The sequence below is a fragment of the Rana temporaria genome, chromosome 10 (genome assembly GCF_905171775.1).
Source record: "Rana temporaria chromosome 10, aRanTem1.1, whole genome shotgun sequence".
Taxonomy (NCBI): domain Eukaryota; kingdom Metazoa; phylum Chordata; class Amphibia; order Anura; family Ranidae; genus Rana; species Rana temporaria.
The window spans coordinates 119,619,890-119,632,499 of record NC_053498.1 but is presented as its reverse complement, the minus strand read 5'-3'; the positions used below and the strand labels follow the sequence as shown (position 1 = coordinate 119,632,499).

Here is a 12,610-nt window from a genome sequence, read left to right as displayed (position 1 = left end):
CGTTTTTTGACGTTTTTTTACACTGCGCATGTGCCGGGCGCCTACATTTCCCAGTGCGCATTGCGGCTAAGTAGGCCGTACGGGCCTATTGATTTCGACGTGGACGTAAACGACGTAACTCCCGATTCGCGGACGACTTACGCAAACAACGTAAAAAATTCGAAGAGACGTGTCACTGTTGCAGAGACATGGAGCCAATAAAGACTTCAGAAACATCCTCTGCCCATGCCAAGATAGGACACTACCCCTAATAATGAAGGCTGTCCTTCAACAACATAGCTTGTTAATACTGAGACTGTATAATCCCCTAGATTTAGTGAGTGAGTAGTGAGTGTACAGCTTGTATAACAATGTAAATTTGCTGTCCCCTCAAAATAACTCAACACACAGCCATTAATGTCTAAGTCACTGTCAAAAAAAGTGAGTACATCCCTAAGTGAAAATGTCCAAATTGGGCCCATCAACTTGGGGACAAGGGACTTAAGCACCCCCCATGGGGGTGGACATGTGGCCTGGTATGGTTTGCTCACCCCTCCTCCCATCCTGACCTCCAGGCTACATGTGAATATATACGCGGGAACGACGGCCATACTTAACATTGAGTACGCCACGAAATAGCACCCTTAACTATACGCCGAAAAAAGCCGACTAGAGACGACGTAAAGGAATGCGCCGGCCGCTCGTACGTTCGTGGATCGTCGGAAATAGCTCATTTGCATACTCGACGCAGAAAACGAAGGGAATGCCACCCAGCGGACGCCGAAGTATTGCATCTTAGATTCCGAAGGCGTACAAAGACGTACGCCTGTCGGATCTAACCCAGATGTCGTCGTATCTTGTTTTGAGGATTCAAAACAATGATACGACGCGGGAAACTACGCCGGTGTACTCTCTCTGTGGATCTGCCCCTTTGTATTTTATTGACCAGCGCACAATTTTTTCCTTTTTTTTATTAACTGAGGTAAATAGCTCAAGCAATGAGCTTGAGCTGTTTACAATGCTTAGCAATGATTTTGGACTATATTTTTAAATCTGTGTTCAGTAAAGAGATTGGATGAAAGTTTTGGGCTGATTCCGCTCCTTCCTTGATTTAAGCAAAGTTATTATTGTAGCTTTTAGCATTTCCAGCATAAACAAGTATTGCAAATACTTTCTAAGAAGGAGGATACATACTGGGAAAATTGCTTGTGGTACTCAGACGAGAAGGGAAAAAGGAGCTTTAAGGGCTAGTTTACACTTGCTTCAAAACATGGCTTTGGACACACTTTGTTAAAGCTATCTAAACGCCAGTCAAAACTCCTGTCACTAAATAAAATAGTTAGCTTACAGTCCTGTTTACACCTTGCTTTTGCTTGGGGCTTCAGTGGGGATTCGATGGGGCTTTGGTGAGACTTCGGTGGGGCTTTGGTGGAGCTTCGATGGGGGCTACGTGGAGCTTCGTGAGGCTTTGTGGGGCTTCAGTGGGGCTTTAAGCGAGCTTTGCCATAGACTTCTATGCAGGCTTTGAAGATGCTTTGAAGCACCACTAAAGCTACATGGGTATAATTTTTGAAGTGAAGATGAAGCAAAGCAAAGCAAAAGCAAGGTGTAAACAGGACTGCAAGCTAACCATTTTATTTAGTGACAGACATTTTATTTAGTGACAGACTTTTTTTTTTTTTCACGGATGCCTTCTCATCCTCTGCCTCGGACGAGAGGACATCCGTGATAGGCGGAACACTGAACAGAGGCTCTGCTGGGAAAATAAGTGTTCCGCCTATCACAGAACAGCCTGAGGAGGAGACGCGGCTTTTGAATAATGGACGCCCGCAGCCTGAGAATCTCTGCAAACAGGAGAAGGTAGGAAGATCGTCGAGGTAGGCATACTGGCACAGTGAGGCATGTATAATGGCACAGTGAGGCATGTATAATGGCACAGTGAGGCGTGTATAATGGCACAGTGAGGCATGTATAATGGCACAGTGAGGCGTGTATAATGGCACAGTGAGGCATGTATAATGGCACAGTGAGGCGTGTATAATGGCACAGTGAGGCATGTATAATGGCACAGTGAGGCATGTATAATGGCACAGTGAGGGGTCGTATTATACAGTGAGTATATCCCAAAACCAGCATTTTAGCTGGAAAATTAGGGGGTCATCTTATACGCCCAGTTGTCTTATACGCCGGCAAATACGGTATGTTTTTTTTTTTTCAAATAATATATTTGATAGTAAGCAGTATGCCTATGAAGGCTTGGCACTCCATTGTTCAAGGTAAAAATGAAGTGTTTATTTAGGTAAGTCAGTAAGTAAGTAAGGTAAGTGTGTATTTAGGTATCCCTAATGCCACAATTCCACACTTTGTGAACTGATATGCAGCATGTATGACCTTGGTTGACAGAGAAAGACCTTCAATGTTGAGCCCAAATGTGAGGTTAAGAATGACACCTTTCCCACACACATCTTTAAGTTCGGAGTGATCTCATAACCCGCAGCGGCTGGTCCATAAGGGGTGCAGGGGCACCACCCCCCTAATCTCCATGCGAGGCGCCAGACGCATAGATTTGTACATGTTTTTTTAAGTACATGACTAGAGCCTGAGGCTTTAATTGGCTACAAATAGGTTGGGCTTGGGGCGCAGTGCTCTTGCGACAATAGAAATCAACATTCGCTATTATCTTCCCGCTTCTTCTCCCAGCCAATCAAGACTGGAAGCAGGTCCTTAGACTGGATTTGCCGGGAGGAGAAGCTGGGAAAGCCACTGAAGCCGCCTGTGATCTGGATGGGGTAAGTGTGGGGCTGGTGGGCAGGCTGGCGAGTTTGCTTTGTTTGCCTCCCCCCCAAAAAGGGAGCACCAGTTGCCACTGCTCACAAGGCCTAACACTCAGCAGGTGCAACCAAGCTACATCCTACAGCTTTTGATGAGTTCTCTGACTGGGGGCAAATGGTTTGTACTGAAAACACTTATCAAGATCTACAACAAGAGGCACATCTCTTCCTCATCCACGGGGGTCCATATTTTTTTTGAAGCTCCTACATGGGGTGTGCTACATAATGTTACTATTACAGCACATTTTTTACAGCATGGCCTTAAAAATGTATATTTTTCTTTTTGGCTTTTTAAAATATATATATTTTCGAACATATTCACAGCATTAGTATATAGTATAGTATATTTTACTTTTCTTTTTTCTTAATTTTTTTTTTTTTATTAACCCTTGAAACTGTTAAAGTGCAGCAATGAGTTAAAGTATCGTTTCTGTTCACACATATGAGAGGATTTTTTTAAAATTCAAAATACTTTAGTTTACATTGTGAGCTAAAACAAATGCATTCTGTTTAATGTTCAGTCACATTACTGTCAGCTGGGTTTGCAAAGTCAACTCTGAAAGAGTCACATTTGTGGTAATTTTATTTAGCATTCAGTACTATGGACAGGGGATGCATATATAAATGGTGTGGTGATCAGCAATAGGTACACACTTTTCGGATAACATCAGACAGCCAAGGACCCCTCTATAGTGATACAATAATACAAGATGGATCCTATCCGGCATAAGATCTACCATGTAGACAATTTCCACTCCAGGACCTTTCTCGACACTTACTGTGCCAATAAACCAGGAATGGAGGAATTGCTTAAACTGCCCATGGAGGAGCTTCATTATTTTTTCAAGTTTGGTATGTATGTTTAAATGGGACTTATCTAACGGCCCTGAGGCCCCGTACACACGTCCGAGGAACTCGACGTGCCAAACACATCGAGTTCCTCATTGAGTTCTGTGTTGAAGCCGCCGAGGATCTCGGCGGGCCAACTTTCCTCATTGAACAACGAGGAAATAGAGAACACTCTGTGAAAAGTGAACACACGACCGAGTTTCTCGGCAGAATACGGCTCCGATCGAGTTTTTGGCTGAATTCTGCCAAGAAACTCGGTCGTGTGTACGGGGCCTAAGGCAAACATATTTTGATAAAAATGTGGCCATTCAATAGGGGCCAGCCAAATTTGGATCTATGCATGGGCAGGTTGGTTGTCTACTGAACGACTTCTGCACAATCAGTCTGTCAGGCTTTTCCCAAACAGTCAGTGCCACCAGCCACACTGATCAATGTGTTCTGATGGTAGGTAAGGCTCTGTGGGAGCGATCCACCCCCAATGTGTGGATGGGGGAATCGGGCCTTTTTTTTTCTTTCAACCCGCCGGTTGAATGAAAAAAAATTAACGTGTTTTTTTTATATATTGTTTTTTCTTTCTATCTCTTTGCTCCAACCCTTTTAACCTTTACTCATCATGTTGCAAATTAAACTATTGTCGCGTTTCATTTATCTATTGATTTACTTTGTGAAACTATGTACCAGCCTATTTGATGTTAATGTTGTAAATGCATATTCTGTTACTCTTGTCTATTGAAGTTTTCATTTCAAATGAAGCATTCATTTGAAAAATGGCAGCAAAAAATGGGATAACAATTAGGAAATTGAAATGCATGCATTCACACATTTAATTCAGAAATAAAAATGATAAAAAAAACACTTATATGCCTTTTGATTTTGTTTTCTTCTCAGCTAACATTAAAGGAGGCACGCTCATCGACATTAGCCTTGGTCCCATCATTTTCCATCTGTATTCAGCCTGCGAGTATTTCAAAGAAATCATCCTCCTGAGATTCAATGATCATTGTATCATAGAGCTGAAAAAATGGCTGCATGATCTTACTGGAGCTTTTGATTGGACCCATACCTTATCATTTGTCACTGAGAAGGAAGGAATAAGGTTGAGTATCAGCAAAAACAATAATCTCATTGCTGTGATTATGATTCGAATTAGTAGAAAACTGATCGACAGATCCAAATTCTGTGTGAAGAATAGCTAGTTGTTAAGGGTCCTTTCACACGTGCGGACCATTCGTCCGTTTTTTCATACGTCCGTTTACGGACTGCAATGCTTTCCAATGGGATAGCAAACGTTAGCGGATGAGTATCCGCTAACGTCCGTTAACATCCGTCAAATTTTTTTCTTCCGTCAAAAAAACGGAACGGACGAAAAACGGATGTTAGCGGACGATCCGTTTAACATCTGATCCGCTAACATCCGTTTTTTAATCAAAATATGTAATAAAAATAAAGTTCTAAAAAAAAAAAAAAACGGATGAAAAAACGAATGAAAAACGGATGAAAAACGGATGAAAAACGGATGACAACTGATGAAAAACGGATGAAAAAACTGATGATAAAAAACTGATGATAAAAAACTGATCTAAAAAACGGTCCGCACGTGTGAAAGGACCCTAAGGAGCAGGCCGGCAAGCTGGCCGTTGCGTCCTTAACAACCAATGATTTATCAGCTGTTAGAGGGGAATCCCAGTCCACACTGAATATAAACAATGCCGACATTAAAGTTAAAGAAAATTTGACATGGGGTTCCCCTTAAAATCCATACCAGACCTATGGGCCTGGTATCAATTGTAGGGCGACCCCCACACCATTTTATTTTTTTATTTTTAAAATTCATATCAGACACAAAGGGGGGGGGGGGTTAAAAACAAGATTTAATGCCATTCCAAACATACAAAATTAATGCTAAAGATATTTTAAAAAAATCCGTAATTAATTTCGTATTTTCGGGATTCATTTTGTGTATTTGTGGATTGGATTTGCAATAGAATGAAAAAAAAAATGGCGAAAATATGAAATACATTTTGGAATTTGTTTTGTATCTTCAGCATTCATTTTGTATATTCACAAATAACAGTAGCTGGTTATTAGGGACCGGCCGGCTGAGGCGTCCTTAACAACCATGACTCACCTGCTGTCAGCGGGATTCACCGACAGCAGCAGAATGTAATTAAAACAAATGCTGACAATATATTTTTTTTTTAAATGGCGTGGGGCCCCCCAAATCTATACCAGACCCTTGCCTAAGCATGCAGCCTGGCAAGCCAGGAAGGGGGGGGGGGGGAATGAGCAAGCACCCCTCCGCCTGAACCATACCAGGTCACAGGTCTGCAACATGGGTGGTGCTTTGAGGCGGGGCGTGGTCCCCAGGAATGGAGACAAAAGTCTCTTCCCCACAACCCTGGGTGGTGATTGTGGGGGTCAGGAAGCAGGGGGCTTATCTTAAACTGCCCCCCCCCCACATGTGAATGAATACGGAGTACACTGCACCCCTACTCATTCACCAAAAAAGTATCAAAAAGTATCAAAAATAAATAAAAACAGAGAGAATCTTTTTATTAAAAGAAAAAAAGTTCCCTAAAGTAAATCTAGCATCAATCACAATGAATGACTCCGCCCTTTGATTATTTATCTTTGGTAGAAACCCAACATGTCAGAGCCTAGTGGCATGTGTGGACCTGTTTTCATCATGATTGATGCTGAGTTTACTTTGGGGAACATTGTTTTTTTTTTTTTAAAAACTGTCCCTTTTGATTTTATTTTTTTTGGTACTTTTGAAACTTGTAAAAGTGGGCTTCCAGATTCTTATAAGCCCCCCACCCACAGACACACTCAACCAAAACCTGTTGATGAGGACAAGGGGCTCTTCCCCACAACCCTGGGAGGTTGGTTGTGGTTGTGGATCATCTGTTTTGTTCTCGCCCGCTCTCTGCTGACTCTTATATAGCCTTTTGGTGTGGCCATCCGATGAGCCTGCCCCTATCGGTTGGCCACGCCCCATGGCTATATTAGAGTTGTCAGAGAGCAGGTGACAACAAAACAGATGAAGACATCAAAGGATCAAGTGCGGCTTTAAAAAAAAAAAAAATTAGCGGGTAACCAGCAGCAAGGAAGAAGACAGCAGCGATGTACCCTATACCCATTCACATGAGGGGGTCTGGGGGCTTCCAGATTCTGATATGCCCCCCGCCCGCAGACCCCAAAATCACCGGCAAGGGTTGTCAGGAAGAGGCCCTAGTGCTCATCAACATGGGGGCAAGGTGCTTTGTGGTGGGGGCGCAGAGCCCCTCCTCCCCCAAAGCACCCACCCCCCCCATGTTGAGGGCATGCATTCTGGTATGGTTCAGGAGAAGGGGGCGCTCGCTAGTCTCCTCCCTTTTCTGACCTGCTGGGTGGCATGCTAAGTGTCTGGTATGGATTTTGAGGGGGACCCCGTGCTTTTTTTTTTTTTTACATTTTGGCGTGGAGTCCCCTCCGAATCCATACTGGTATGGACCTGGGGGGGTAAACCCCAAGCTGTTTTTTTTTTACTCTGGCAATTTTTTTTGCAAAATCCATGAAAACTGCATGCAAAAATGCATAAAAAACACTGGTTTAAAAACGGAAAATGCACTGAAAACGTGCCTGAAAAACACATCAAGAGCAGTCACATAGATTTCAACCTAGACTTGAACCGCTCTACTCTAGCCAGAACCAAAAAAAGTTTTGACTATGCATATCCTTTCATTGCACTTTCCCCATGGACTCAAGATTTTTGAAGAAGCAAACATTGAACCCACACTTCCTGAAAATGCAGTCATAGGGCCAGATCCACGTGCTTCTTTACGTCCGGCGTAGTGTATCTCAGATACACTACGCCGCCGTAACTTACAGCGTATTTCCCGTATCCACAAAGAATTTGCCCTGTAAGTTACGGTGGCGTAGTGTAACTGTGTCGGCGTAAGGGCGCGCAATTCAAATGGATGAGATGGGGGCGTGTTTTATGTTAATACGTCTCGACCCGTAAATTAATTTTCTTCTGAACGGCGCATGCGCCGTCTGTGGGGGTATCCCAGTGCGCATGCTCCAAATTAACCCGCAACAAGCCAATGCTTTCGACGTGAACGTCATTCTACGCAAAGCCCTATTCGCAAACGTTTTACGCAAATGACGTACACGACGGAAAATTTTACGCTGGCCCGATGTCCATACTTAACATTGGCTACACCTCATATAGCAGGGGTAACGTTACGCCGAAAAAAGCCTTACGGAAACAACGTAAAAAAATGCGCCGGCCAGACGTACGTTTGTGGATTTGCGTATCTAGCTAATTTGCATACTCGACGCGGAAATCGACGGAAGCACCACCTAGCGGCCAGCGTAAATATGCACCTTAGATCCGACGGCGTACTAAGACGTACGCCAGTCGGATCTAGCCCAGCTTCAGGCGTATCTTGTTTTGTGGATACAAAACAAAGATACGCCGGAGCAACCTAGAAGTTACGCGGCGTATCAATAGATACGCCAGCGTAACTGCTTCGTGGATCTGGCCCATAGTGTCTAAACTCACTTTTTTTTCTAAATTTTAGTGAACTGCCTGAAGAGAAGGATTTGCGGCTGAAGGCGGCAATCAAACACGTGTTAAAATGTTATGATGATAAGGAAAACATAACTGATCCATTGGTGTTACCACCAGCAGATTGTGTACTGGTTAAAACTGCCCTGGATGTCATCAGCAAAGATAAAGATGATTACATTAGGAATCTACAAAAGTTCACCAAACTGCTGAAGCCTGGAGGACAGTTGCTGCTATTTGGAGCCCTGAATGCGACATATTACATGGTTGGCAAAGATAAATTCCACCTCTTAAATTACGATGAGAACTTCATCAGAAAAGCCATTGAACAAGAAGGCTTTGTCATCAACCATTTTCAAGTTCGCCCAAGGAAAACAGAAAGTGACTACAGCGATTTTAAGGCCGTCATCTTTGTCTCAGCTCATAAAAATTAAGGGCCAGATTCACAGAGGAAATACGCCGGAGTATCTACTGATACTCCGGCGTATTTTCAAATTTGCCGCGTCGTATCTTTATTTGTAATTCACAAAAAAGATACGACGGCTTTTGGCTAAGATCCGACAGGCGTACGGCTTCGTACGCCTTCGGATCTTAGGATGCAATACTTTGGCCGCCGCTGGGAATACGAAAGTACGTTACACACGTCGCCATTCAAAACATTACGTCGGGCGACGTCATTCCGCGCAATGCACGTCGGGAAATTTTCACACGGAGCATGCGCAGAACGTTCGGCGCGGGAACGCGCCTAATTTATATGGTACACGCCCCATTTGAATTAGGCGGGCTTGCGCCGGACGGCTTTACGTTACACCGCCGTTAGTTTACACGCAAGTGCTTGGTGAATCAGGCACTTGCGCTGAAAACTTGCGGCGGTGTAACTTAAAGACGATACGTTACGCCACCGCAGTTCTCTATGAATCTGGCCCTAAATAATTAGGAAAAACAAAAGGAATATTTCAATGGTGTGCTAAAAATCATAGGAGTGAATTATTGGGCAGTGGGATTTTCAAGTAAACTTATTGCTGTTTTATGAAGTTTGATAATGAAAGTTCAGATTTAAAGGAGTTGTAAAGGAAACATTTTTTTTGGCTGAAATTACTGTTTACAGGGTATAGAGACATAGGGGCAAATCCACAAAGGAAGTACGCCGGCGTTTCTACTTATACGCCGGCGTACTTTCAGATTTCCCGCGTCGTATCGTTGTTTTGAATCCTCAAAACAGGATACGACGCCTGGGTTAGATCCGACAGGCGTACGTCTTCGTACGCCTTCGGACCTAAGATGCAATTCTTCGGCGTCCGCTGGGTGGCGTTCCCTTCGTTTTCCGCGTCGAGTATGCAAATTAGCTATTTCCGACGATCCACGAACGTACGAGCGGCCGGCGCATTCCTTTACGTCGTCTCTAGTCGGCTTTTTTCGGCGTATAGTTAAAGCTGCTTTTTCGTGGCGTATAGTTAGACCTGCTACGGTAAGTATGGCCGTCGTTCCCGCGTTTAATTTGAATTTTTTTTTATTTTTTGCGTAAGTCGTCCGTGAATCGGGAATGGACGTAATTTACGTCCACGTCAAAACAATGACATCCTTAGTGCAATGCGGAAATTTAGGGACAGCGCATGCGCAGTTCGTTCGGCACGGGGACGCGCTTCATTTAAATGAAATACGCCCCCCTACTCGCCGATTTGAATTAGGCACCGTTACGCCGCGAGAGATGCACTACGCCGCCGTAACTTACGGCTCAAATTCTTTGTGGATTCAAAGCATCACAAAGTAAGTTACAGCGGCGTAGCGTATCTCCCATACGCTGCGCCCATGCAAATCTACGTAGATCTGCCCCATAATAGTTAACTGATTCCTTTTAAAAATGATTAAAAATTGATAAAAATCAATCATATAATGTACCTGCAGTTTCAGTTTCGTTTTTGCATGTTGTTTCCTGCTTCTGTGATGTACAGAGACTCAGAGCCAATACAGGGCAGTGATGGTTTGGAAAATTGCAAAATCAAGATTTTTTTTCACAAAATTGTCATATTAGCAGGTTATTTCTCGCACACAGCATATGCATACCACAAATTACACCCCAAAGCACATTCTGCTAGTCCTCCTAAGTATGGCGATACCACATGTGTGAGACTTTTAAACAGCGTGGCCACATACAGAGGTCCAACATGCAGGGAGCGCCATCAGGCGCTCTAGGAGCATAAATTACACATATCGGGCCAGATTCACAAAGAGATATGACGGTGTATCTACAGATACACCATCGTATCTCTGACGTAAACTGGTCCTATCTATGCGCCTGATTCATAGAATCAGTTACGCATAGATAAGGCTAGATCCGACAGTGTTACAATGTGTTACACTGTCGGATCTTTTTTTCAATTTAAAAATGGCGCCGATAAATAATATGTAAATCAGCGAGATACGCAAATTCACGAACGTACGCGGACCCGTCGCAGTGTTCTTACGTCGTTTCCGTAGCGGTTTTCCGTCGTATACTTACCCTTTCTTTTATCAGGCACAGCCAATGTTAAGTATAGCCGACGTTCCCACGTTGAATTTAAATTTTTTAACGTCGTTTGCGTAAGTCGTTCTCAAATACGGACGGACGTCGTTTACGTAAGCGTCGCAACCACTGACGTCCTAGCGACGTCAGTGGGAGCAATGCACGCCGGGAAATTTCGCGGACGGCGCCTGCGCATTTAAATCGGCGCGGGAACGCGCCTGATTTAAATAGTACACTCCCCTAGCCGCGGAATTTGAATTCCGCCGGGGGATTTAGGATCCGCCGTCGCAAGTTTGGAGGTAAGTTGTTTGTGAATTAGCCACTTGCCTCCTAAACTTGCGGGAGCGGATCTTAATTCACGTAGAACGAGCGGATCTATAGATCGGCTGCGCTACGTGAATCTGGCCCATTATTTCTTCACTACCTCTTGCACTTTTGAAGGCCCTGGAGCACCAGGACAATGGAAATGCCCCAAAAATGACCCAATTTCGAAAGAAAACACCACAACACATAATTAGTCTTTTGAACATGTAATTTCTTTTCTATAAGTTTTTGGAAAATGTGGAAAGCATGTACATACCAAAAATTACACCCCAAAACAGATTCCCCTACTACTAAATACGGTGATACCACACATGGGAGGGAGACTTTTCTACAGCCTGGCCACATACAGAGGCCCAACATGCAGGGAGCACCATCAGGTGTTCTGGGTTCATAAATTTCAAATCTAATGTGACTTCCTATTACACTTTTGTCAGGCACTGTAGTGGCATGGATGAGAACTGATGTGGCATGGATGAAGCATGAATGGGGATGGATGAACCGTGGATGGGGATGGCTGAGCATGGTTGAGCCATGAATGGGGATGGCTGAGTATGGATGGGATGACTAAGCATGAATGAGTATGGCTGGGATGGATGAGTACGGCTGGGTATCACTGCCTGAATATAGTGTATACACTGAAAATATAATCTATGCTAAATGCAGAGTGTACAATGGTAATAAAGTGCAGCGCAAAGACATAAAATTTAAACAACAACAAAAATAGTGATCAGATAAATATATAAAATTAAGACTCTGATAATGACACAAAGAGAAATCAATAAAGTGCATCAGTGAAAAAAAGTCCAAAGGTGATCCAAATAATGAAGTGACTATTCGTGATAAACATCAGAAACGGTGATCAACAGGAAGGTTCCTCCACCACTAACTACAGATGGCCCCTCACCTCAGCCATTCGACCATGGCTAGGTCACAAAGCTTTTGAAAAACCTCCAAGGTAAGTACAGGACACTTCCAAGTTTAAAAGGTGTACAGCAGACAGCAGGCAGCAGACGGCTCAGCACTCCCAAAGACCACGGAGAAATTATATAAGACAAAAAGGGGACAAACTAGTGCTCTCTGTCTTAAAACTGGATTTAATGAATGAAAAAATCAAAATAAACTCACATTAAACAACACTCAGAGCCGAGTGTAGAGCGTGGCAGCACAGCACGGAGCTCCAGGGCTACCGGATCTAACACAGCTCACACGTCAGCGTTGGGTCGGCGAGCGCGGGTGATGTCACGAAGCTCCTCCCCCTCGTACGCGTTACGTTCCTATGGGCGGAACTTCCTCAGCGTGGGGTAGAGAGGCTAACGTGAACGTCCCGCGGCGTCATATATAGTGTATGGTTGCCATCGCAACACACCAATTCCTGCTAACCTGCGCCATCTAGTGGCCAATTAATAAAAAGGCAACTAATATGCAATAGCATAATGCACAAGAAAGAAAACGGTCCACCTAATTAAAGAAGGACCAGCAGGTTTCAAAAACATGGATAAAACAATTTAGAAAAATTATTTTAAACGTGACGTCAACCACGATCGCCTCACCATTACAATAAAGGGATACCAC

General features: G+C 43.8%; 1 protein-coding gene across 1 annotated transcript; it reads left to right on the top strand.

Annotated features, from left to right (window-relative positions):
• The first annotated feature begins 3,447 nt into the window (after positions 1-3,447).
• LOC120916099 (indolethylamine N-methyltransferase-like) lies at positions 3,448-8,714 on the top strand. Its single transcript, XM_040326919.1, has 3 exons — positions 3,448-3,662; positions 4,548-4,755; positions 8,225-8,714. The coding sequence occupies exons 1-3, from the start codon at positions 3,521-3,523 to the stop codon at positions 8,643-8,645; spliced, it is 771 nt and encodes a 256-aa protein (XP_040182853.1). The 5' UTR covers positions 3,448-3,520; the 3' UTR covers positions 8,646-8,714.
• Positions 8,715-12,610: the final 3,896 nt, after the last annotated feature.

Excerpts from the sequence above, each read along its gene's own strand:
- LOC120916099 (XM_040326919.1), top strand. The coding sequence starts at position 3,521 with ATGGATCCTATCCGGCATAAGATCTACCATGTAGACAATTTCCACTCC. Across the intron at positions 3,663-4,547 it reads TCATTATTTTTTCAAGTTTG|CTAACATTAAAGGAGGCACG; the intron begins GTATGTATGTTT and ends TTTTCTTCTCAG. Across the intron at positions 4,756-8,224 it reads ACTGAGAAGGAAGGAATAAG|TGAACTGCCTGAAGAGAAGG; the intron begins GTTGAGTATCAG and ends TCTAAATTTTAG.